At 30.6% G+C, this 27,981-nt stretch overlaps 2 protein-coding genes across 4 annotated transcripts; one reads left to right on the plus strand and one right to left on the minus strand.

Annotated features, from left to right (window-relative positions):
* Window positions 1-514: 514 nt before the first annotated feature.
* LOC117178100 (high mobility group protein 20A) lies at window positions 515-3,961 on the plus strand. Of its 2 annotated transcripts, none has more exons than XM_033369341.1 (7): window positions 515-974; window positions 1,153-1,336; window positions 1,429-1,543; window positions 1,660-1,821; window positions 3,146-3,224; window positions 3,343-3,558; window positions 3,644-3,961. In XM_033369341.1, exons 1-7 carry the CDS (start codon window positions 881-883, stop codon window positions 3,778-3,780), a joined length of 987 nt encoding a protein of 328 aa, XP_033225232.1. In that variant the 5' UTR covers window positions 515-880; the 3' UTR covers window positions 3,781-3,961. The 2 variants fall into 2 exon arrangements, with proteins under 2 accessions (XP_033225232.1, XP_033225233.1); XM_033369342.1 differs by having other exon boundaries at window positions 1,174-1,336.
* On the minus strand, window positions 3,758-27,894 carry LOC117178099 (protein MMS22-like). 2 transcript variants are annotated; one of them, XM_033369340.1, is made up of 22 exons: window positions 27,736-27,894; window positions 27,351-27,430; window positions 27,021-27,232; window positions 19,943-20,083; window positions 17,609-17,762; window positions 14,993-15,178; window positions 14,780-14,893; window positions 14,493-14,699; window positions 14,160-14,407; window positions 12,277-12,377; window positions 12,020-12,189; window positions 11,765-11,923; window positions 11,421-11,664; window positions 11,072-11,297; window positions 10,862-10,958; window positions 10,590-10,784; window positions 10,302-10,475; window positions 6,685-7,044; window positions 6,230-6,432; window positions 5,912-6,100; window positions 4,034-4,094; window positions 3,758-3,893 (listed from the first exon to the last, which is right to left on the minus strand). In XM_033369340.1, exons 3-22 carry the CDS (start codon window positions 27,230-27,232, stop codon window positions 3,879-3,881), a joined length of 3,456 nt encoding a protein of 1,151 aa, XP_033225231.1. In that variant the 5' UTR covers window positions 27,351-27,430; window positions 27,736-27,894; the 3' UTR covers window positions 3,758-3,878. The 2 variants fall into 2 exon arrangements, with proteins under 2 accessions (XP_033225231.1, XP_033225230.1); XM_033369339.1 differs by lacking the exon at window positions 27,736-27,894 and having other exon boundaries at window positions 27,351-27,512.
* Between the last annotated feature and the right edge of the window lie 87 nt (window positions 27,895-27,981).

Below are 27,981 nucleotides of genomic sequence, written 5' to 3' on the forward strand. Positions count from 1 at the left end.
GTTCTTCAATTACCCTATTTTCGAAATTATTTAATTGAAAATAAAATTTTTCAATGAATTGAACAATTACATAAATTACAATTAATGCAATTTTAATTCCTTTCTTAATGAATTGTTCGATTTTCAAAAATTTCAAATTTTTAGAGATTTTAATAAGACATTTCTAAATTTTAAATACTTTTAATTTGAAGCGCTTTTATTGAGAAATTTTACAAGTTCAATTCCTTTGATTTTGAACGTTTTCAATTCAAAATCGCTCAATATATTTAAAATAATTTCAAACGCTGTAAATTTTAATTTATTTATTAATATTAAAAAAAAATTTTTAATGTAACATTGAAAAGTCCTTTAATAATGGATTTTTAATTTTTTTACATTTTGAATATTTGGAAATAAAAATCCAGAAGCGCTATATAAATATAGAAAAAAGCGGTAGAAAAGAAACATTTTTTTAATGAATTTTTTAATCTCGAAGTGGCGACGTGGCGTCTCTATCGGTAGAAAAAACAATTAATGCTGTCGATCATGTATATGTGTTGCGGTAGTGTTTTGGTGTTTTTTGTATATTTTAGTGTTTTTCAGATGCAAAAACCTTCTTGTTCGATCTAATCATTCGAAATTGTATATTCTCAGGCGTCCTTTTGAAAATTCGAAGCAAAATTGTTGATGAAATGAAGACTTTTCATCATTTTCGCAACATAACCTAAAAATTAGGGACTGGGCAATTGTTTTTGTTTCACTCTTCTCCTGACTCTTCTAAAAAGTTATCGAAATTTCGTTATAAGAATATAATTACCGTAGTTATAGTGAAAGTTTATTAATCAATACTTAATTTTGTACGTTAATAACTGTCGCTCCAAAATAGCAATTGCAAAACAAAATGAGTGAAAGTGCACCAACTAACAATAATGTTGCTGAGAGCAACGGAGTAATTGATCATCCAGCTTTTAACGGAGGAACAGAAGATCCACCAAGTAATTACTTAATTTTATACAGCGCAAGAAAAAAACATATTTTCCCAATTTTCCCCTTCATAGAAGTTTGGTAAAAATATAATTTTTCTACTAATATATCGAACAATTTCATGATGAAAGTTAATTATGCAGAATGATTCTGAGTTAGTATAAGAAGTGAGTTATTTTTGCACTAAAGGTAAATCGCCCCTGACTATAGAAGAAAAAGCACAGGATGCTACATCTGAAGGTGGAAGCAAAAAGGCAACTCCCACAACAACTGCAGGAACAACTCCCACAGCTCCTGCCAACAGGCCCAAAAAACGTAAAAAGCCTGTCAGAGACGCAACTGCTCCTAAAATACCCCTAACCGGTTACTTTAGGTAAAATTATTTGTTCCCAATATTGTATTTCAACTGTATTTCCTTAAAATAAGAAGTCTAATTTATATTAATATTAACGATTTAATATTCAGGTTCTTAAATGACCGAAGGGAAAAAGTGAGGGCTGAAAATCCAGCAATGCCATTTGCAGAAATTACGAAACTCTTGGCCTCTGAATGGAGCAATTTACCAGCGGATCAAAAACAGGTTTATAAGTTTTTAACTTTTCCCTTATTTGACTTGAATTAAAAGTTTAATAAAGTAGTAATTCAAGTTTTCACACAAAATCAAAATAAAAAAATTAATATATCAACTTTTTACAGCAATATTTGGATGCGGCGGAGCAGGACAAAGAACGTTATAACAGGGAAATCATCGATTATAAACAGACGGAAGCGTATCGTCTATTCAACGAGAAACAAACGGAGAAGCTAAATGAGAGCAAAAAAGAAAGAAATGGATCTGAAGTATCTCTGGAACAAAATGTAGGTTTCGCTTTAGTATAAAGGTGTCTGTTGGAATTTATTTATTATTTGATTATATATATATATATATATATTTCAAATTCCTAGAATTCCCGGATCGAATTTAACATTTTTCCGGGTTCCGCACCCTATTAATATTAATTAAAAAAGTATTTGAAAATACTAGAAAAGTTTGTATCATGTGTATCAGAAAAATGAAACATTTATAACTTCTAAAATAAAATTTAAAACAAGGCAAGACGAACGTCTGATGGCATATAAGATACCAAAATTGTGCTGATTTTTCCTTGGTTTTTTCCAAGATCTGTATTCAAATGAAATAAATGGTAAAAATTCAAAAACATACTTAAACCATGAATTTATAAACAATTTTACAATTTTGAATCATTACGAATTATTTCCAAGTTCAGATCTTGATAGCATCTCAGGAAAAAAAATCATTGGGCGCAGATATGTGTATATGTTTAATCCCACAAGAAAAGTAATTTGTTTAAGTACCAGAATTTGATAATTTTATGCAACTACCAAAATTGCAGTAGTGCCGGTATGGTATATTTGAAGAAGTGTCACGAAAAAAGTTAATTTTACTATTAAATTATCATTATTTCATTTAATATTTGTTTCTTGTTATTGTTCTTGAAGTATTGAAGAAAAATTTGATATTAAATACTCGCTGAAAAAATGTCCACCTCATATGTGATGTTTAAAAATAGTAAACAAATTACTAACATGAGTAAAAAGTAAAATTTGAAGGAAAACAAATTTTTAATCGGGAAATGCACCAGAATACGATCGGAAATTTACAATAAAAAAAATATTTTCCCAAATGTCATGTGTATAAATAACAAATTACTCATCAATGAAATTATAAAAAAACAGCACAAGAAATTTGTGAGTTTGATTTTTATGCAATCATCAGTAGACATGTATTGCCTGCGCCATGTTGTAGTTAGTAAATTTTAAAGTCATCCTTGCTTCTGACTGACTGGTAATAAATTTACGACGTTCAACTCGACACACGCTTCTACCCTAAGTTGCATAATTTAATAATAAAAAATTTTACGCTGAAAAACAAATTTTATTTAAATTTATGCTCAGATGTCCCAGATCTTTTTACCAATTGCCGCCATTTTCCCGTATTTTTTAAGGTGCACAAAATTCCCGGTTTCTCCGGATCGCTAGATACTCTATTAACATTAAATAATTCATTTTTAAGGCTTGAATTTGAAATTCTTAATATTAATTTTTTTTTTTCAGTTTAATATTTTATTACATAATTTTAAAGAAGTAATCAACATTTATGCTATATTTGGTTTCATTTTAGGATGTTCCACCAGAAAAGGACGATTTTTCAGGATTTGACATTCCAATTTTCACTGAAGAATTCTTGGATCATAATAAAGGTACAGAGTGCATTATTTATTATTGCATGAATGATAAAATTGAATTTAATCATTACATTTCTAGAAGGAATCCAAAAGTTTTAAAGAGATGCTTAATATCATTACGATTTTCTTCTAGCTTGTGAGGCAGAATTAAGGCAATTGAGAAAAGCTACGGCTGATTACGAAGGACAAAATGCGGTTCTGCAGAGACATGTAGATAGTTTACATGCCGCTGTAAATCGTTTGGAATCCGAAACGAATCAGCAACGCTCCTCAAATCAAGCTTTGCAAAGACATTTGGATAATCTCCGGTCTCAATTAACGGGATGTTTTGCGACTATACCTCTCCAAGGTATTGATTTTGCTGAATTGGGTTTTACTCTAGACATTTTCTAGTTTCCAATTGAAATTAATAGAAAATTTTAATACTGTTTAAGGTACACATGAGGCAGCAACTCCACAAAACATAGACAGCTACGTAGAAAAGCTGGAGTCGTTGCTGTCCGGTGGCATTGATCCATCTTTACGGAATGCAGTTCGCAACGCCGTATCTCATTTTGAATTGATTGGATGACAGTCACCTTCCACGGCTGTGCCGACTGCTGTGAAACATCACCGATCACGACATTCGCACCGGAAGTAAGGGTAGCAAATTTTTTCATCTCATGTGAGTCAATATTGTGCTACCTAGTATTAACACACCAAACGGATAATATTAATAATAATAATAATAATAATAAACTAATAAAATAAATACAAAATCTATATTAAATAAAAAGAATAAAATATAAAAGTGTATCTGAATTGTAACTTGTGTATTAAATTACTTGATCTTGATTCTTTAGGCTCAATTTGTCCACCTTTTCTTGAAGTTGACTTAGTGAGTATCTGTAAATAATTTTTAAAAATAAGATAAGATAAAAGTATTTTATATTATGTTACATTACAGGGTGTCTACCTAACCAGAAATAGGTCGGGAATTTTGTTTACCGTGAAAACCTCGGGAAATGTTCAAAGCATTTTAACATTTTATTATTTTCAGTTTCGTCAATCATGAAACCAGACAACGGATCGTGTGAATTTTTAGATTTTTTTTAAATAATGCGACTTTCTAAAGAAAAATGCAATTAATATACTTTTTTCTGTTTTTCCTCAGAATTTCACTATACTTAGTTTCAATTTTAATCATACTGATTTAATGAAACTTTTAAAATTGAAATTCAAAACTAAAAAAACTGCACCATTCTAAATTGGCAACATTAACAATTAAATAATTACTCATTAAAGTTTTCTACTTAGAAAATTGTTAATTAATAGCGTTTGAAATTGAACAGTTTCTAATTTCGTTAGTTCGTATTCCCAAATTTAATTATTCTAAATTTTCAAGCCTTAACAGTTCAATTGTTTAGTTGCAAATTTATTTATTTTGTTAAAAATTCATTTTTGACAGAAAATTTTGGATATAAAATTCATCCCCATGGATGGAAAATTGCTCTTTTATGGTAGAAAAGTCATCTTTTTTAGTTGAAAATTCATATTGATTGGTTAAAATAGTGACTTTTCTGTTGAAAATTTAACTGTTTTATACCAAATTTGTATTTTTAGCATGAAAATTCAACCATTTGGTTAAAATTAATCTATTTTATTGAAAATTTGTAAGTAGTTGTAAGTAAATGCAACTGATTTTTAATTTTTTTTGTTGAAATCTATTTGGTTAACTATTTATTTTTCCTGTTGGAAAACGATCTATTCGTTGAAAATTCGTCTCTTTTGGTTTAAAATTCAACTTTAGTTTGTTGAACATGCAATGTGTTTCGACTAAAAATCTTAGGAATTTAAAGGTTTCATATTAAATTTAATATTGTAGCCATACTAATTTTATTTAAAAGAATTCATTCCCCTATTTTCGTGAAAAATCACCCTATTGTCCCTGATTCGACAACATTTTAGGCTCTGAAGTCTGAATTATTAAAATATAAATAATTTCATATTTAAATTATATAGTCTTTAACTGAAAGCCTTAATTGTTGAGTAAATTCGAGTTTATAAGATGTAAAATAAAATTTCTTGAAATTGAAAATTAATGTAAATTACAAACTTCTCTCATTTGAAAATAATCCAAGTTTACAAGTTTAAAATTTCAGAAAGAAATATTTTAAACCCAATTTCAGAATCGTTCAAAATGAATGACTATTGTTAAAAAATTGTTTTAACTCTAAAATTTATTTTGATTGTGCAGAATATTTAAAAATCAATAAGAATTATGTACTCTATGTTCCTAAACAAATCAAGTTATTAATATTATTTCAGTAATTTAGCCCCTGATTCTGTTTTTTTTTCCATTATATACGTGATAATATAAGTAAAGCTGTTAGCAATTCTTTTTATCTTTTGAGATCTTTAGCCTTTGAGATCTTGAACGCACATGTACATTCAAACTCGTAAATTAGTATTTATCGGAAATTGTAAATATTTGTATTTTAAAATTAAAAGAAAGAATGTTTTAAAGGAATTATTTCAATTTTGACTTAGAACGGAAATTCGCGAAAAGAATTATGATCTTGACTTGGAACCGGGAACGTTCTGAAAGAATTACAATTTTGATACGGAACAAGAAAATTTCCAAAAGGCTTAAAATTTAAAATCCTTCTTCGGTGAGACACTCCGTATTAGGCAAATTGAGATTATCATTATAAATCAATTACCGAAGAGCCCCTGCGTTCTGTCTTCTGTTTCTTTCGTAATCTGCGACGCTCCGTTCAATTTGCGGTAAAAAGTATTTCACCAACTTGAGATCAATTTTGGCTAGAGAGTTTAAAAATTCAAAGGACGTTTGCACACTTGTTGAAAGATATTTTTGAACGATGTTCAACATTACGTTGTGGAGAGTCTCACTAAAAATTTTTAATAATTTGTTAATTTCTAATTCAATCATTCAAATGATTAGTTATTTGAAGCTGTTATTTGAATGAGTTAACTTTGTTTTATCTCGTTAAAAAAAAACTCAGCAAAATTGATCGAACCTTATCACAGGATTTTGCCTGTAGTGAAAATTTGCGAGGGCATCTTGCAGAAAATCCATTGTTTGCAACTTATGAGGATGTAAGCTGTGAACTTTCATATAACAACCAATAACATTAGACGAACAAATTGAAACTATCAATTCTGTCACGTGCTTTGGATAAGCACTTCCGCCTTTTAATAAATTCTTCAGCAGGAGCATCACCTTAAGTAAATTTAAGAAACCTTTTAATTAATATCTATGAAATTAAATATTTGCAAAACTCATTACATCTATTAGAAACGATTTATGATTTTCGAAGAACAAATTGAGAATTTGTTTAATTTTGAACTTTCAGTGGAACTCTTTCTACTTAAAATTGTTCCATTCATAATCTGAAATCAACTGCGGTATCGAAATAAGTGTTTCTATAAAATTAGAATAAGTCAATAAAAATATTTTTTATGTATAACTTACTAAAAAGCAGTGTTTGTGAGTCGTATTTTCGGCAGGCACAACGATAAAATTATCAGCCAATTTTTCGAAAATAAGTCGACAGAAATCAATCTTCACTTCGGAGAAACATTTTAGCAGCGAATCAGAAACTTTGAAATTATTTGCGTTCGATTGTGTAATTAAAAGCGGTAAGTATTGTTCGAAAAGGTCTCTGATTAACGCCTGAAGAATCATATCGGATTTCACACTCAAGTTTTCGATTCCCAAGATAATCATCGAGAAAATTCGCTTCGCTACGTTTTTCACGTAACCGATGGGCGAGTTTTCTGCTGGCAAAGCCACTTTATTGATCAGAAGTCTCAGCATATTGTTTTGCTGATTCTAAAACAGAATGAATTCACTATAATAATTATTTCAATATTTAGACCTCGATAAATAAGTAGACCTTAATTTCTTCCTTTGAAATTTAAAAAAGTAAACTCAGATCCTGATCAAAATTAAAACTCCTCTTTAACGTCCTACATTCAAATGTAACTAACAAATTCTTAGAAACAAAAACAAAAAAATAACTTTGAATTCAATCTCGGGTGTTTCCACTTTGTTTGTATTTATAATATTGAAATAGTTCTCATTCATGAGCATTTTGCTTCCTCATAGGTGAGGGATTAACTTTTTTTTTAAATAATAGAAAAACTAAAGCTAGAAAAATTGTTTGAAATAAATGTTGAAGCAACACTGTTGTTATTTTTCATTTTCCTAAAGAAAATATCAATATAACCTATTACGGAATTATTTTATTTCAAAATGCATCATATTTTTTGCAAAATTTTTAAATGTAGCTATGCCTTTTTTAAATTATTGTATAACTTTTTTGTTATATGCAAAATTGTTTGAAAATATAGGCCAATCTATTCGGTTTGAATCAAGAAGACTTTTCTATTCTTGCATCAACTCTAAATTATATTGATGACAATAATTTGACTGAATTTTTTTTTTTTTTTCAAATATTATAAATGTAATTCAATCGAGTTTTGTCGAATCAACGAATATTTTGTATTTTAGCATTAACTTTAAGTTATGTGAATGAGAAAATTTGTACTATAAAAATCGATTTTCCAAAGAATGAAGTGCTAAAATAAAGTAGTATATATTTTAAAAAATCCTTAGGTTAGTTTTCAGATAATAGTGGTAAAGAAGTCTTTCGAATTTCATAAATTTATGTGCCACCGTCTTCAAGTTATTGTGTTCACAAAAAATCGACACACACACGAAATATTGTATTAGAAAATTTTTAATTTAGGAACGTTTAATTAAACAAATTTAAACATCTTCGACATTGTTTCCATTACGAAGCTTCCTTTTTTTTCATTTTAATCAAGATGGTATTGAATGTTGGATTCTTGGGGTTTTTAAGAAATGCTTTTTTTTTTTTAATTTCGTAGTAACTTTGAAAAATTAAATTTGAAATGATTAAATTAGGAAACTTTTAAGGTTTTACTTAATGAATTGTAAATAGTACAGGGTGGCCACTGAACCGGGAAACCGGGAAATGACAGTGCATTTTTTTTGCCCGGGAATTTTACAAATTTGTTGAAGAAAAACCGGTCCACGTTCGATTTTAACAGTTTTTAAATAATTAGTGGAATTGTTGTGTTTTTCAATTATGCTATTATTTAGCTTACAATGCGTAATTCACAATTTTTTACTTTAAAAATTTTTATTTCTAAGCTTACATTTTTAATTTAAAGATTTTTTCAATGCTTTCCTAAATACTTGAACAAATGACAAATAAAAGCCTTTAGTGTTGAAAATTTTGGATAAAAACAGTTTTATTTAATAAATAAATCAATTTTATTAATTTGAAAACGATTTGACAAAGCGATTTTAAACCGGTTCAAAATTTAAGAATTTTCAGATTTTAGTGTTAAAACCTACACGGTTACAATTTGAAAGTCTTAGTTTTTAAACAAATGTGAACGTGTGACTGAAAGTTTATAAACTATTTTCAACTTAAAAATAACTTCATAATAATATATTCCCAATTAAAGGATTTTATTAAATTAAAAATATTGTTTCAGTCTACAATATTTAATTTTTAACCCATTCAATTTGAAATTTTTTATTAAGAAAAAAATTAATTATTGAATATTTAGCAATATTTGAATTTTTATATAAGACAAGTAAATTGAAACCAAATATTTAAAAGTAAAGAATCTTGAACTGAATTGTTTGACATATAAAATTTGGAATCGTTAAAATTTTGAAAAGCTTGCACGTTACAATTTCAAATGTTATATTTGAAAAATGATTAATTTGTAAGTGAAATTTTTTAATTTTGATTTATAATTTACTAATGAACATTTGTAGAAAGAGTTTGAGTAATTTTAAGAGATATTTAGGAGTTTTAAAAAGATAAAAAATTATTATGCAAATTTTAGAAAGTTTCTTAAAATATTCTAGAATCTTTTTTGACAATTTTGTGTAAATCTTAGAAAAACTGTTGAAATATTCTCTTAAAATAATTTTTCAATATGAAAAGTTAATTTTAATTTTCCTATGAATCTTAAGAAAATGTTTTTATTCTTTTGAAGCGTTTCACAATTCTTGAAAAGAATCTAATTTTTTTGTTTAAAATCTGCGAAAATCTACTTTTGTTTTTGTATTAGGCAATCATTTCAAGTTTTACATTCAGTTTGAATTTTTTCAAAACTTCTACATATCTCTTAAAGTTACTCAAATTTCGCCTACAAATAATACATGTTCAATTGTTATTTATACATCCAAATTGTAAAGAAATTTCCTAAAATTTGCAGGATTTTCTGAAAATTGTAAAAGAATTCAATTCATTTGGACAGATATTTAGAAGTTCTGAAAAAATTTCAAAAATAATTCTAAATTTAAAACCAATTTAAAACAATTTCTAGCTTTCTCAAGATTATGAAGCTTTTCAAGGATGTTTAAATTTTTTAAAAAGAAACTAATTGAATTTCTAATTTAAGAAATGTTCAGTTAAAATTTCTTCAATTTTTCAATATGTAATGTTTAGCTTATTTTCCTTAAAATTATATAATTTTGAAAATTTTAAAGTTCATTGATTGATTTTTTAATTAAGAGCATTGAAAATGATAACGTGGATTTATATTTTCTTATATTGAAAAATGTTAGTACCTTCAATTTTATACCCGTAAATTATTGAGCATTTGAATACAAAACTTTTAAATTTTAATTTTAAAAGTTCAAAATTTAACAGTTCCACTTTGAGTGCTTTCATTTAAAGCTCAGTTTTTATTACTTCAACTGGAAAATTTGGTAGGTTTAGTGTTCCATTTTTTTTTAATTTCATTGACCGTGAAAAATGTTTGCGAGCCGGGGAAAAAACCGGGAATATATTTCGTCGATTAAAACGGCCACGTGTCGTACTTCAAAATTTTTATAATTGTATAAGATTTAATTTAGAGATTCTGAAATTGTTTATTTTTCATTTGAAATTATGTACTCATTAATGATTAAAAGTAATTAAGAATTCAAAATGTGTATTGTAAAAGGGTTGCCTTTTGAAAGGATGTAAGGTTCAATCTAAAATCATATTATTGAAAATCGTTTTTTTTTAAAACTTAATGCATAGTTAAATTACTTACGCGATTATACATCATCGGGGAACAGCAGATGATCAGAGTGCCAACGCATCTGTAAATCCAGAATGTGAGATCTGACCCTATATTTTCTTCTGTTATTGGAACGAGAATCCACTTGTCGATGTTGATAAAATAAGTTTTATACTTTGAGTCGAACTGCAATCGCTCTTGCTCAGTCTAAAATTAATTTAATATATTGGAAATTTAAAACAGAACAATATTTCCTTTATATTATTCTTTCTATTCATTATTTTTTAATCAAGGGATCATTTTCATTACTGGCAGACGTACCTTTAAAGTATTTCGCTTAGTAGCGAGGGCCATAATGAAATCAATGATTGGTTCTCTCGATTCCCGCAATTTTAGGATTTCCGAAGGGGTTTGAAAAATTTGCTTGACGTCATCCAAACGCTGAATATAACTCGTCAAATATTTATGTTCAGTACCTTCTAAAGTGTAACTTAAAATACAACTTCTAATCCAAACCTGAAATATATTTTTGAAAAAAAAATGAAAAATATGCATGGAAAAATTTTAAATAAAAATAACTTTTAGTCACTGACCTGAACGATTATAAGGTCAAAGTTTTTCACATCTACTTTCAAAGCACGAACTGCACTTTCGGTATTTAAAATAAGTACAAGATACGAGCGGAATAGTCTGAAACGTAATAAATATATAAAATAAATACATTTTGAAAGAAAAAATCTTCTAATAAATAAATAAAAGAGATTTAATTTATCTTCTTGGAGTCTGGAATAAAGAATAAATACCTAACATCTTTGACATTGATCGACGTAAAATGTTGAAAAAGACTCGCTGCCGAATGTTTGTGCTTTTTTGCAGTCCCCGGATCTTTCAAAGCTTCTATTGTAAAAGCTAATGCAAGTTTTGTCAAATTTTGATAATAATCTCCGATTAAATGTGGATCAAAAACTAGTTGACGAACTCTACAAGCTACGTGACTCCATAAAGCGTCCAACATTAATTTTACTCCACCTGCAAATGCGACAATAATATTACATGAATTATAAAAACCAATATTACAATAATTACAGTACAATCCATTTTTCTTTATTTATTTGAAGTAATTCATTTACTCAAAATTCATGGAGTGCAAACCTAGATTTGTTTCTGTTCTTGAGAGTCGATCACATTTTTGAAAAACGTCTACAAGAACCTGAGTCAAATTTCCTAACATAATTTTCGGGCATTCTAAAAAGTAGCGATCAATCCATCCTCCGATAAGAATGTGTTCGTTCTGATCTAATTTTTCGCTGGAGGTCAAAATCAGGTTCAAGACTTCCACGTAAGAAATCATCATCGACCGAGAATTTTCATCCATTTGACAACTTATGAGGTTGATCTAAATTCGGGATCAAATAAAAATTTACGAAGGAAATAAATTGTTCATTTGAGACTTTCAAGGGACAAAAATTATTTTTAAACCACAGAAACTTAATTACCACGTCTGTGAAAGTATCTGATAATCCGGAAAAATTAATTTTCTGTTCTTTGTACAAAAGCAAGACAGTCAATTGTCCTTTCCAGATTAAGTTACATTTTTTTCCATCGACGTTAATACTCTCAGAGATAGATGGAAGCAAATCCAGCATCACAGAACACTGGAATAAAGTCAAACAGATAATTAAATGTCTTTCATTGCTTACTTAAATATAATTTCAAAAGTCAGAGAAATTATTTTTCTTTTAGAAACGTACAACACTTTCGGTATCAACCGTTACAGCAAGAGTTAAAAATAGAGAAATGAAATTGTACATTCCGGCTTCAGAAAAAGTTTGGACTTTGCCTTTTGTCAGTTTAGAGAATATTCTTCCCTTCATTTGATTCCAGTACTTAAGATCGTTCTGGTTTTTCCTTAAAAATGTTCCTACAATGATAAGAAATAAGAAGTATATAATATATACAAAGAAATGTTGCACATAATTCACTAATTTTTCTTAATTCTTTAACATACCCAGAAAACGTAGAAACATTCCATAACTAGATTCTTTATTCTGTTCAAGATCGTTTTCCAATCTCTCTCTTGTCTGTTTTAAAATATCAGCTGGCGTTTTCCTGTGAAAGTTAATATTACAAATATTTTCGGGCTTTTTAGGTAAAAACAGGGTGTCTCCTCAAAACCTGGAAAAAAATGCTCTGACAAATAGCTGTTTTTTCACTTGAAAAAATAACGTTGATTCCATTACTATGTTTAATTTACAAATGGTTTAAAATAAATCACTACTAATAAAATAATTACACAATTCTTCAATTTGTCCCAGAAGTCCACGAAATTTTCAGTTGAAAACATTAATTAAAAAAAAAACGAATTTTCAACAAAATAATTAACATTTTAACTGGAATAAACAAATTTTCAGTAAAAAATATTATTTTTAACCCACAAAAAAATGAGTTTTCAAAGAATGGATACATTTTCAACCAAAGAGAAGAATTTTCAATTAAAATGGTGAATTTTGAGTCAAAAAATTAATGCTTAACGAAAAATATAATAGTTGATATTTGAACCAAAAAAGATCTTAATTTCATATAAATCAGTTGAATTCTACCAAAAAATACGAACTTTCAACGAAGAAATATTTTCCATTCAAGAGAGAAATTTTTTAACCAAACTGTTGAATTTTTAAACAAAAAATTAATTTCTAACCGAGCAGATTATCGTTCTACCAAAAAGGATGAATTTTCCACTAAAAAGGTAAACTTTGAACCAAAAATGAAATCGTTAAATTTTCTGTTAGAGAAATTATTTATCAGCCAAGATAAAAAAGAATTGTCAACAAAATGGTTAAATTTTTAACCAAAGTGATAAATTTTGAACTAGTATGACGAATTTCCAACATAAATGGTCGAATTTTAAACAAAATACATGCATTTCCATCTAAAGAAGATACATTTTCAACCAAAGTGATAAATTTCTAATAAAAATGTATAAGCTGATATTTCAACCAAAAAGATCTTAATTTTAAATTGAAAAAATGAGTTGAATTCAACCAAAAAAATACGAATTTTCAACGAAAAAAGGTTTTCAGTCAAGAGAGAAGAAATTTGAATCAAACTGTTAAATTCTTAAGCAAAAATAGAATTTCTAATAAAAATACACGATTTTTCAAGGAAACATTTTTATTTTCGTTCAAAAAAATAAAATTTCGATAAAAAATGTAATAATTAAAATTTTTAGTTAAAAAACTAATTTTCATATAAAAAGATACAAATTTCCATCAAAATAGTTTAATTTTTAATGAAAGGGATGAATTTTCAATTAAGAATTTGAATCTTTAACCAAAAAGAGTGAGTTTCCGAAAAAAATAGTATAACAGATTAATTTTTAGCCAAACCGTTGCGTTTTTAACTAAAAAAGATCAAATTTTTTACTAAAACGGATGAATTTTCAAATTAAATTCGAACTTTCTACCAAGAAAGATTTTTCAGACAAGAAAGAGAAAAAACGTTAACCAAATTGTTGAATTTTCAACCTAAAAAGACGAATTTTTCACAACAGTTGAATTTGCAACCAAATAGTTAAATTTTATACCAAAATAGTTGAATTTCCAACCGAATCGTTATATTTTAAAATGAAAAATATGAATTTTCTTCAAAACAGTTCGATTCTCGACCAGAAAATATCAATTTTTAACCAAATAAAAAGAAGAAACATTGTTATTTAATTTTATATGACGAAGTAAAAAAATGTTAGCTTATTCTCGAAAAAATTCCCTGACAAAAAAAAATCCCTGATATTGCCAGATTTTTCTACGTATATAAAAATTCTCTGGTGATTCCAGGTTTTCCAAGTGAGTGGACATCCTGAAAAAGGAAGTTCAATTTTAGTGAAATAAATACTTTTCGAGAGATATGCACCAAGGCCCAGAAGTTTGTAAAAGGAATGGTTGATCGAGTCTTCTGTGAAAACAGTCCCACAAAAATGAAATAATGTGGATCCGAGGCTGCCACCATTCAGTTGTAATAATTCGCAATAAAGGGATCATAACTCGCAATTCCTCATCGATTTCATCCCTTTCTCCATCTTTTCCCCCTTTGCTGACATAGGCTTTCAAAATTTTCTCTAATTGCTCGTAATTTTCTCGGATCTGCCAGAATTTAATATTGAAATTAAACATTTTAAAGTATTTTAATTATAATCTTGAATCTTGAATTTAAAGTTGGTAAAAGTACCCGAGAGGAACCAGCCTGCAGGTAGACACCATCCGTATTGTATCCATACAATAATGTCATGTGAAAAATCAACCAAGTGGAAAACAATTGAGGGTTCTTGCAGTCTGGTAAATTGTTTCCTACATTTGCATGCCAAGCTGCTTTTCCTTCAGTCCTGTTTTTGAGTAAAACGTCGTTCAAAATTAAATTGACGTAACCCCAAAAGGTCTGAAATAATATTTTGATTAATTTTAAAGTTCTCGGAAATTGCAATAGTATTATACATAGCAATAAAATTTAAATTGTACCTTTGTCTTAATTTTCGACGCAAGATCGTCGATGAGAATTTGCATCATTAGCCACAATTCTCTAACGCAGCTACAACTGTAAGGCGTTTTTACTTTCAAATCCGCCAAAGGAATCTGAAATTAAAATATATTTTTTCTCTACATATCTACAAACTGCTTGGTTAAAAAATAAATAAATGATTTCTAGAGCTTGAAAAGATTGGTTTTAGTTACCCTCGCGAACATTTTCATGGACATATAAACCAGGTCATTGATAACCAACTCGAGAGTTTCACTTAATTCTTCACAGCGATCATTGGAACTATTTTGCCAGGAAGTGCTACGAGCGTGAATCAAGATTACATAGAGCCACCTTAATTCCAGATGCATGTGATATACATGAAATTCTGGTTGTGTACACTAGAAGAACGTTATAATCATGGGTCACATTCAGGTTGGAATTACTCGATTTTAAGTTGAATAGAACAAAAAAATATTTTAGATCAACATCAAACATTTTTTTCTATTCATATTAATTGTAATAATTGTAAAAATAATGATTTCTAGATGAAGACATACGCTTCTACTTTATAATTATAATTTTCTATATTTAATCAAAGTCTCTTGCGATGCCTAAGAATTAAATTTAAGTTCTTTTTTAAAAGTTTAACCATGTTTCCTTTTTTGTAAAATAAATTGAGAAAATAACAGTTTGCTATATACCTAGAAAAATAAAACATTTCATTTTTGTTGGAAAACAATTGACGTACTTTTAAATTTTATTAAACAATCAGTAGTAGGAATGATTAAGAAATTGACCTTTTAAAAAAATGGTAAAAATGCTATTTTAAAGGTTATTTTAGAATTCGATAATATTTTTCAAATTGTCGCTTAAACCCAACTGAATAATGTAGAACTTTCAAATTTGTAAGCTAACAAATGTTAGGCAATTAATTTTGAAATCTTTGTGCGATATTTTGAAATCTTTGAAATGAATGTAGAATATTTAAAATCCTTGAAACTTTTGAAACTTTTGAAATCGATTGGAATCTTTGTAATCTCTTTTGAAACATTCTAAAATCTTTGTGAACTCTTTAAAATCCTTGAAATCATTAAAATATTCTAAAATCTTAAACAAATTTTGAAATCTTTTGAAATCGTTTGAAATCTGATGAACTCGTCTTTACGAAATCTTTTAAATCTTTGTGTAATTTTCAAATTTTTAAAATCTCTTGAAATATTTGAAATCTTTCTGAAATCTATTGGATCTTTGAAATCCTAATTAAATATTTTGAAACATTTCTAAATCTTATAAAATCTTTGAAACTCTTGAAATCCTTGGAAATCTTTTGAAACCTTTAAAATCTTTCTGAACTCTTTAAAAATCATTAGAAATCTGATGAACACGCCTTTGTGAAATCTTTGAAATTCTTGAAGTATTTTGAAATATTTAAAGCCTTTTTGAAGTCTTTTGAAACCGTTTAAACTTTTAAAATTATTTTTAAATCTTTGAAATCTGTTGTACATGCCTTTGTAAAGTCTTTTGAATCCTCGTAAAATCTTTGAAATCCTTAAAAGCGTCGTAAATCCTTTTAAATCTTTGTGAAATCTTTGTGAAACATTTAAAATCTTGTGAAATTTTCTAAAATGGTTTAGATCTTTCTAAATCTTTTTAAAATCTTTGTGAAATGTTTTGACATCGTTTGCAATCTTGGAAATATTTTGAAATCTAGAAATATAGTATACACTCGAAAGTGGAGTGGTCAGCCAATCGCAAATTTTAATCCTGAAACTGAATGATCATAGAAATTTTCAACTAATTTTTATCATTTGTAAGTTGAATATCACAAAAAAAGTATACTTGGATATTATTTACCACATTTTAAATATGGAAATACTAAATGAGTATAATAAATACTAAAAAATGCAAGAAGATCAAAGTTAAAAAACATTCCAGAAGAATTCCAGGTTTTCAAGGTTCGTAAGGTCGCCAGTCAACCTGATTTAATGAGAATCTTTTTATATAAGCCATTCACGATATTTTGTAAGCCCAATAAAAATTAGATCTACATAAAGTATGCAAGTTTCACTATTATTAATCATTGCATTAAAATTAATAAAACAAATAATTAACAGAATAAAATTCTTCTTTTATTGATTTTCGCGCACCTGTTGGCATATAATATTTAGTTGCGTCAAAAGTTTGCATTGAAAGTTATTGTAATTACATAACTTAATTTCAACAAAACATCAATGAGTTTCATATGTTTATGTTTATTGTATTATGTATCAAGATTATATGTTTACAAATGATTTTCATGTTGCAAAATGTTACAATGAAATTAAAATGTTGCCAAAGTCAAGTGCTTTATAGGTAAGAAATATAAGTAAGTTTTTATTAATATTTTCTTCGTGAACACACCTCCAAAAAATAGTTTATTCTGTAAGAAACCCGGGCTACCAGAAGACATCGGTCTTTTTTTGGGCTACTAAATCGGTTGTTTTGATCAAATAAATACATTTTAAGTGTAACTATATTTTTACTTATTTAAATATATTGAATCATCTTCAATTATTAATATAACAATTTATAATGATAATTTAATATAATAATAAATTTAATATAATAATTTGAAAAAAAGTAGTCAGAGACATTATCGGATTTTTCCTCAAAATACAAGCGCGTAATATTGCAGGGACATGATGCTGTCAACTTTTTCATTTTCCCCCTTATATATTTAACAAACACGATTGGAATCTCTCTTAATTAACCCTTGGATATACATCGGAATTGGAAGACAAATTCACAAAGTTATCAGTCTTTTGAATTATGCAAATGAAAATACATACTTTGTTTCCGAGATGAGAGGCGGCATAATGAAACATTGAGTCTGGAATGGTATGCAATCGACTGCAGAACCTTCGGATTGTACTCAAAAGTTCCTCCAAGTCTTCTTCAATTTCATTACTAATTTCCTTTAGTGAGTGACTATTCCACCTAATACTGAAAAATTAAATCTGATTACCTTTTGCAGGATCAGAATTTGTATTCTTTCAAATTTCCCAAGAGATTGTCCATTAATTAATTACGTAGGAATCCTTACTTGAAGATAGCAGGGGGGGGGGGGGTCCCCAAAGAATTTCTTACATAAGTTTCTTCTTTCTAAATACTCTTAAAGAATATGCTAATTTATATCTGTTTTTGCTATTGAAATTCCTTTTTTTTATATTAGACACATATAATTATTTGTTTAATTTCTTTTTTATTATGTAATATTTCATACTTCATACATACATGCTACACAGGAATTCGTGGAATCGCCAGAAATCCCTGCAATCACTTGAAATTCTGTAAATTCTTTAGAAAATGTTGTAACCCCCTTAAAATTTTTAATTCACGTGAAGATTCATTTAATTCTTAATTGCCACTAAAATAGAACAAACATGACTTTTCCGTCTCTTCTTCTTGGAAAAAGTTTTAACTTGAACAATTTATTGTCAAAGGAAGCAAAAAATTTGAGGGTCTGACACATGATTTGTTCTGTCCATCGATTCAAGACGAATTAAATCGGTAGGATCTGCAATAAGTGCAATATTTATTTTGCTTCATTGGTGATGTTAAATAAGCATAAAGAAGTTCACAATGAATCAAGAACACCTAAAAAAAAGTATGACTCATTCGCATCGCAGCATGTATGCAGCGAGAACTCATGGTTGAATTAAAAAAAAAAACTCGAGTGGATGGATGAAGACCACCTTAAAGCCCTTTAAAAGCTGTAAAAATCCTTGAAATATTCAAAATTCCACATAATCCTTTAAAATCCGTGGCAACACCTTAAATCTTTAAAAAACTGTTGAAGTCTTTGAAATTCTGTGAAATATTTTAACACGTTATGCGATCCCTTGAAGCCTCTGAAATCCCTTGAAGCTTTCTCGATATGGGATCCATCTGAATTTGTTTAATACCCTTATAATATATCAAAATCTAAGCTTTCTCGACACCTCTTAAAATTCTTTATAATATTCGGAAAATTTTACATATCTTAAAATTTGATACAATCTTGTAAAATCTTGAAAATACTTTGCAATCCCTCTAAATCTTCAAAACCTTATTCAAATCCTTTTATATCCTTGAAAATCCTGTCCTGAAAAACTGTCGTGACTCATTTTGAAATCTCTTACAATCAGTTAAAATCCTTTACAAAATGTGCAAATTCTTAAAATCCCTTCAATCCCTTTAAAATGTGGAAATCCCTTAAGATTTCCAAAAGTCGATTTAACACCTTGCAATTTCATAAAACATTTCGGATCTTCCGAGATTTTCTAAAATACGTGAAATCCGTTAAAATGCCCTGCTATCATTGAAAATTCGCGAAAATACTACGATTTCACATTAAATCCTTTAAAATACCGTCACTTATTTTTAAATATCTTCAAATCGGTTAAAACCCTATAAACTCTGAAAATTGTTAAAATCCCTTAAAATCTTCGAAATCTCTTAAAATACTTTAAAATACGTAGCAATCTTGCAAAATTTCTTTAAATCCCTTGAAATCTTTGAAATCTAATTAAAGTTACCTGATATCCTTAAAAATGCGAAAAAATACTTCAGTATCATATGAAATCATCTGAAATCCTTTGAAATATCGTGAATCATTTTAAAGTTTTTAAAAATCCCTGATAATCCTTCAAACCCTCTTAAAATCTCTTGAATCCGGAGAAATTATTCTTAATTCTTTAAAATTCCTCAATATCTGTCGAAATCCTTCGGCATCTCTTGAAATCCTTTGAAATTCAGTAAAATTTCTAGAAACCTAAACTCCTTAAAGTACCTTAAAATCTTGTAAATTCCTTAAAAAATTGAGATTCTCTCTCAAATTATTCTATGTCTCATAAAAATCCAAAAAGTTTATGGAAATCTAGTTAAATTCTGTAACAATTTTGTAATTCTTTGAAATACTTTCCAGTCTTTTAATATTCCTAAAAATGTCTTAAAATCTATTTAAATATATATTAAATAAAAAGTATAAAATCTTACATAAGAAGGTGAGGGAGATTATAAAAATCTTACAAGTTCTTAAAATAGGGGGTTGGGGGTCAAAAAGTTAAAAAAATCACCCTTACATAATTAATGGACGTTTCATGATCAATTAAAATAAATGTTTCATAAAAAGTACGGCTTACCTATTCAAATATGTGCGCACATACGTAACAAATTCACTGACATTTTTTCTCAGGGAATAAAAATCCGTCTCATTGGTTTTTGCAGTAAATTGATTTGCATAGTTGTATTTTTCCTTTCGGTTGAATTGTTTTAGAGTCATTCTGGAAAGATTATTCAAATACGAAACCAAAACTAAATTTTGCAATTGGATCAATAATAATATTTAAGAAAGTTAATCAGCCAATAGAATATACTTGAAATAAAATCAATCACATTCTACAGCAAAATAAAACAGGATGTCTGCTCGATTCCTGAAAGAAACTTTCCTGATAATTCGAGGGTTTTTCCAGGTATACTTTTTCTTTCCACGAAGCCATTCAAATACTTTGCATTTCTTTAAACTAATGTTTTTTTTAGTTAATTAAGGATTAAATTAATATGTTTGATTTAGAAAGCTTTGACAAATTATATTACAAGATATTCTCAAATATATTATCAAAATCGACTAATTATTAATTATAATAATAATTATTATTAATATTATAAATAATTAATTATTATTTATTACACAAATTTCTATTTTATCTTCTTATACATAAAATTCAGCGCATATTTAGTTAAAATTAATGCGGGTTCTGTGTCGAATTCAATTTAAACCGCTTGGAATTTCTAACTATTCAAGTGAAAATATTGCATTTTCAACAAAATAGATAAATTTTTAACCAAATAATTGAATTTTCAAACAAAAAAATTCATTTGCTATTTAAAAAAATATACTTTTTAACAGAATCCATGATTCTCATCTTAATTGTAAAATTTTTAACTAAAAAAGATCAGTTCTCAACCCAAAATTGAATAGTTAAATTTTCAGTAAAACAAAATTAATTAAAAAAAAAAAATAAATAAAAGTGATGAATTTGGATCAAAAGAGTTTATTTTTCAACCAAGTAGTTTTATTGTCAACCGAAAAGATTAATTATCAATCTCGGAGCATGATTGTAGTATGATGGAAGGGCGAAAGAACCCGTGGCACTTTGGCACCTGAGGGTTATGAAGGTGTCTTTATGGCCTCTTGTGGACATCGGACGACCTCCCCGAGTCATTAGTCTTACCCTTGCCTTCGGGGCTCTGCAGGGGCGGACCTTTTATTTCCCTAGCTACATGTGGGTATCAAAATGGAACACGCAAAATTAAAATTGAAAGAAGAAGGAGAAAGGGAGGTCGCAGAGGGGGGAGATCCAATCAAATCTGCCCCTCCAGCCAGCCAAACTCAGGTGGCGACTGTGCCCCAGCTCTTGCGGGAGCTGAGGGTTTGACGGTCTCTCTGAATGAGGCTATGGAAAGGTGAGCGGCCAATGAGTCCACCAAAAAGAAGAAACGCATCAACGGTTCCCTGACAAGGAGACTGAAGAGGCAGGCACATCAGGCTAGTATAGTAGCTGTGGTACCTGGAACATCGGCGACCATAACGCCGATAACCAGCACTGAGACCCAGAAGAGAGTAAGGGGCTCAGACGGCACCCCACCGTGGGAGCTAAACCTGTGAAAAGGCACAAGGCGGCCCAGCAGCCGACGAACAAGGAGTTGTCGGGGGCTGGACTGACAGATGCTCAGAGGGCTGACCCCCTGAAGATGGCGGTGATGGACTCGAGATACCTGGACTCGCTACTCACTACAGAGCAGTTTGACCTCTTCAGGGAGGCTACTTTGAGGGAACCCGAAAGAGTGTCCCCAGATCAATGACCAAAAAACAAGACCTCCTTCTGTAGGGGAGGGATCTTTGTATTTGTGGCAGTAGACCCAGCGGCTAAAGCTTGTCTACACAAGGTTGTGGTCGGGACAAGACCTTGGGAAGGTGCATCTCTTAAGATCGGTGGAGTTGAGTTGCTCCAGAAAATGGTGAGGGCTACGACGTGGTTCCCGGGTAAACTGGAAGACCCGCCTGTGGTCCTCCGTGTGTTGGAGGGATTCAACCCCTCACTTAAGGCAGCGTCCTAGAAACTCGTCAGACACCATAGACCTCAAGAAGAGGACACAACGGGAGGAATCAAGCATCTCCTAGTTGTGCAAATTCCTGAGTTTCAGACGAGGGCTCTTGCGGTTCTCAACAACAGGCCCTTCTACCACTTTGGACAGGTCCACTTTGAAGTTGCCGGCTATCAAAGCCTGTCGGTGTACAAAGAGATCGGGAGCAGACCTAAATGACTACTCCTGGTCTAACTATTATCCAAATTAACTTGCATCACAGCAAAGGCGCAGAGGGGCATGTCTGCGAGGCACACGGGTGTCTCGCTAATCCAGAAACCCTGGTTAGTTTGAGATACCATTAGGGGTTTAGAGGGAGAGGGCTGGTTTTTGTTACGGGGACCCCAAGATGGCCATTCCAATGGCTGACATACTGGTGACATTCACGGATCTCAAAGGAATAGGAAGGCTATTCAGGGGTATGGCTTACTTTCCATATGACAGCGATACCAATTCACCAGTGGAGGTACGTACACTGCATGGAATACTGCAAGGTAAGGGGTCTTCCTCTTTTGCTGGGGTGCGATGCTAACTGCCACGATACTTTGTGGGGCAGTACGGACATTAACACAAGAGGTAATGACCTACTCGAATACCTAATCACCATTGATTTAGATATTCCTAATACAGACTTTGAGTTTGAATGAATTGTACTCGTTGGCCCTAAATGGGCCAGAAATCCAAGAAAAACGAACTGGGATCAGTTTTCAACGGAACTAAGAAGTGCGCTCTCAGAGGTGTCCAGGTCAATCAGAGATGTGGATACCCTGGAGATGACGGTCGAGATTTTCACGGAAGCCATCAATTCTACTTATGAAAGTAATTGTCGACATTCAAGAGTCCGAAAAGCTTGGTAGCTAGACTGGCGGAATGGGAAACTGGAAGAGCTTCGCAGGGAAATCAGAGAGAGAGAGAGATGCAGACGTGCCAGTATTGGCAAAAACTGAGGAACTATGGATCTCATTTACGATGATGAGGGATGAGTATAGGAGTGCAATACGTAAGGCAAAGCAAGAAAGCTGGACTAACTTTTGCACAGACATCGAGAAAGGTGCAAAGGCGGCTAGACTTGATAAGCTGGAGGGGGATAATTAGAGCCTGGCAGGGATGCCTTGGCATACCTGATCAAGGCACATTTTCCGGGCTTTACAAGATTTGGAGAAGACGAAGCGACACCTTCGAGGCAATCAAAGACGCCTGTGGTCCAACTTGGCCCAAAGCGGTAACCAGCTAAGGAGATTGTTACCCCAGCCAGGGTCAGGTCGGCCTTGAAATCCGTGAGTGCTTAAAAGGCTTTTGGTCCGCATGACAATGTATCCAGTCTTCTTATAGAGGGCTAGTGAGTTCATCATAGGGTCGATCGTGAGACTTTGCTATAGCTAATGTGACTTTGGGTTCATAAAGCAGGCAGGATCGGTTATACTTCACCGAAGGATTTCCATCCCATTAGCCTTACATCTTTCCTAATGAAAACAGTGGAAAGACTCGTGGACAGATATATCCGCGTTAAGGTTTTGTCAAGTAGACGCCTTTACAAACAACAGCACGCCTATAGGACTGGTCACTCGATTGAAACGGCCCTAAGCGGAGTAGTAAGCCTAATTGAAGGACAACTTAAGCAGAAAGGCCTCGCGATTGGAACCTTTATGTACATCGAAGGAGCTTTTAACTGCACTCCTGGAAAGGTGGTCAGGACGGCCATGTTCACAAACGGTCTGCCGATTGCAGTTGCGGAATGGACCTGCCACATGTTGGCCAACAGGAACCTAACTATGACTAAGGGTGATACGACTTTATGCGGAACCGTTGACGCGGGATGTCCGCAGGGAGGTGTTTTAGCTCCCCAGCTATGCTGTTTGGTAGTGGATGAACTGATTCATCTGCTCACGGGTCAGAGCCACCACGTTATAGGCTATGCGATAGTGAAGTCGTGGTGCAGATGACTAGATTATTGCTCGATACAAATAAGACAGACGCGATCGTATTCACCAGAAGGTATAAGTGGGGAGCCACGAGGACATTGAAACTGGCAAACAACAACTGGATATCAAAGAACGAGCCAAATATCTAGGAGTCATTATAAATAAAAAGCTGTCCTGGAACGAGCACCTGGAAAACATGTGGAAGAAGCTAGTAGCCACTCTTTGGCTTTGTAGAAGAGCCTCAGGGAAAATCTAAGGTTTGAAACCGGAGACACATATGTGGATCTACAAAGTGATCCTGCGACCCAAGCTAACCTATGCGGCGGTGGTCTGGTGGAGCAGGGCCGAACTGTCTACTGTGAAGTCTCAACTGGAAAGGATGATGTGACTGATTCTGAGAGGCATCACTGGTGCCTCCAAGTCGACACCCACGATGGCTCTGGGGCAGTAATAGGTGTGGAGCCCCTCCATCTCACCATCAAGGCCGTGACTGCAAAGGCGATCTGTAGATTAAATATGGTAAGCGATAGCAGTATATCGGCAGTAGTGCGGATACCAGTCGACATTACTAGCAGGCCAACACTGAGCATGCTCAGGGACAAAATGAATGGGACCCAACGGGATCACCCAAGCGTCAGGGGCTGTTACGGTCTCAACCCAAATAATAGTTGGTTAAACACTCGGACTTCACCTCAGAGGTCCGGGGTTCGATCCCTGAGCCGGTACCTCTAGAAATTTTTCAATGTACCTTTACCGAGGTTCTGGTGGTTCGGAACCCACCTTAAGCTATAGGTCCCCCCATCGTGTGCTTGACTGCAACCCAGTCCATCAATGATGGGGTAAAAACCAGGCTTTGTCCAATATGTCTGGGCAGACTGCTCTCATCAGATCACTTGATTGCATTAAAAATATGCGTCCGTGACTGATGATATATACTGGGACAGCCCCGTGGAAAATGAGCAAATAAAAATCCAACTCTAACCAAAAACTATTAACAAAAATTATTAAATAATAATAATAGCTCTAGGAAAGCATCCAGAGGTGACTGTTGTCACCTCCAACGCTCATGGCCGCTCGTAATTGTATACCTACAACATCATCGCAGGAGGTTTCAACCATCGTATAAATGATTTGAATTAACTTATAACATTCTAATCTCATCAGACACTTAACTTAGTCCGTGGCTATGATGTATAACCGGGTTTGCCCGAGTAAAAGTTTAATAAAAACACGTAATAATAATAATAACCTAAATGATGAGTATTTAACAGGAAAACTGGAGTTTTCAAACACAAAGATGAATTATCAAACAAGAAGATTTATATTATATACAAAACAGAAGATTTTTCAACAAAATAAATGAATTTTTAACGAAATAGTTGAATATGCAACTGAAAAAACACTACAATATTTGAAACAAATAGTTGAACTTTGAACTAAAAAAGATCCATTTTCAGCTAAAATGATGAATCTTCAACAGGAATAGTTGAATTTCCAATCAAAAAGGTACATTTTTAACCTAGAAGATTAATTTTTGCTAAAAAGACGAATTTTCAACAGAATACATAAATTTTCAAAATAAAAATAAAATAAAACAAATTTTATCCAAAAATGGAATAGTTAAATTAACAGTTAAAGAAAATCAAATAAAACATATTTGTAAAAAAATAGGTACATTTTCAAACAAAGTGATGAATTGTCAACTAAAATGATTAATCTTTAATTAAAATAGTTGAATTTTCAACCAGAAAGATGAACGTTCAACCAAAAAGATTAATTTTTAACCATGAAAGTTTATTTCTACCAAACAAGACAACTTTTCAACTAAAGAAAAGAAGTTTTAAATAAAATGATGGAACTTTCATCCGCAATAGTTAAATTTTTAATGAAAAAAATTATTTTTCAGTCACAGAAAATAGAGTTTTTAACAGAATAGCTCCTTTCGCAACAATAGAGATCAATTTTAAATTGAAATAATGAATCTTCAACTAAAAAAATTAATTTTCAGGAACAGAATTTAAATTTCAACTAAATAATTAGATTTTCATCCCGAAAAAAATTAATTCTGAACGAAAAATGCAGTAGTTGATACTAGAACCAAAAAATACTTCAATTTTTAATAAAAAAACATGTACATTCACCCAAAAAGATGACTATTCAATATAAATTAATATTTCAACTAAGAAAGATATTTGAGTCAGGATAATTAAAATTAAATTTAAATATTAAACAAATTGTTGAATGGTCAAGAAAAAAGCTGCATTTTCAACCAAAAAAATTAATTTTCTACTAAAGGAAAGGAATTTTTAACTAAAAAAGACCAATTTTTAACCATACTGATGAATTTCCAACTAAAATGATAAATCCTCGACTGGAATAGTTAAATATTAAATTAAAAAGATTAATTTTCAACACAGAAGATTAAATTTATTGCAAGAAGAATAATTTCTAACAAAAAATATGCGTTTTCAACAAAATACATGAAATTTATACTAAAAAAGATCAATTATCTAGAAAAAATGATATAAATAAATTTGGAGTGAAAAAAGTTAATGTTCAAGCAAAAAGATAAATTTTCAACTAAAATGACAAAATATTTAGTTGGGATGGATAAATAGTCAGTCAAAAAGAATTTTTTTTTAATAGTCTTCAAGATTAGTTAATTTTCAACTAAGAAATATTTTTGAGAAAAGAGAGCGAAAAATTGAAAACTTTGGAATTTTTTAAGCAAAAAGATGATTTTTCAACCAGGAAATTAATGCTCTATCAACAAAAAACGCACATTTCCAACAAAATACGTGAATTTTCAACTTATAAACGATCAATCTTTTTACTTAAATTTTCAGTTAATAAAAATTAATTTAAACAAAAAAAAAACGAATTTTCAATAAAATAGTTAAATACATTAATATAAAGCTACTTCTGCAAGATTAAAAATCATTGCTATTCAATTTTATATTGCAATTTAAAAAAAAAATAGGTATGCTCTCGAAAAAATTCCCTGACATTTCCAGGCTTTTCCAGGTATATAATAATTCCTTGATAATTCCAGGGTTTTTAATTACGGTATACCGTACCTGAAATAGACATCCTGTAAAAACAATTAAAACGTTTTTTAAATATAGAAGTAAAGGAACAATAAAATACTTACTCCATGCAGTTAATAAAGTGTTTAAGATTTAAAATCGCCGTAGCACCTGGCACAGGACAGTCAAAAAGTTTGACCTGGACATCTGAAAAGGAATTATCTCGTTTTGGAAAACTAATGTTCTCCAATTCTTTTATAGCTAAACTTGAACTCCTTAATTGCCAATCATTTATATTCACTTTTCCGTTGCAATTGAATGTGCTTTTGAAATCCATCTAAAAAAATAAATTTCAAACTAACAAATCATGTTAAATAACAATCACAAATAAATTATACACATTTCTAAGATAAGCGCTCTCTAACCACTAAAATCTAACAGATTTATTCACAAACCTTTGAATATCGATTCCTAAATTTGTAATAATTGCATATATTCACTCAGTAAGTTAGCTCCATTTTGGTAAAGAATGTGCCTAAAAATTTTTATTTCGAAGTTGCTTAAAAAATGTAAATATTTGAGCACAGTTGACGTTTCTTGTAACTTTTGTCTGCTTACGAAAACTTTTAGGCGCGCTAAAACACTAGCAGACGATATGCTCGCGCAAGCGCAAACTTATTTCGGAAAGATTTATCGGTTTAATTTAGGAAAATTTGTGGTGTCTTGCAGAAAGTAGATAGGTGTAATTACTACATTTCATTGGAAATACAAATTTGTATGCTTTGTTAAACTTCACAAAACCGGGGATCTAATAACTAAAATTCAGATGAAAATCCTAACCTCACTTTTCCCAAAGTTAATTTTTCACCCTGCTTCCCCTGCTTCGCCTTTTATTCGCGAAAAAGCGTTTTTGGTTACTTTATGATCGATCTTAATATTTGTTTGTTTATTTATTATTACCGTTTAGAGCAATACTCAATTAAAAATAGATCATTTTTGTTCAAAAAAAGTTAGTTTTGAAGCGCCACCAAATAACAAATTATTGAAATAATTCAAATTAAAGCGGGATTTCCGCAGAGCTGTCAA

Source organism: Belonocnema kinseyi, chromosome 8 (assembly GCF_010883055.1).
Source record: "Belonocnema kinseyi isolate 2016_QV_RU_SX_M_011 chromosome 8, B_treatae_v1, whole genome shotgun sequence".
In the NCBI taxonomy this organism is placed as follows: Eukaryota; Metazoa; Arthropoda; class Insecta; order Hymenoptera; family Cynipidae; genus Belonocnema; species Belonocnema kinseyi.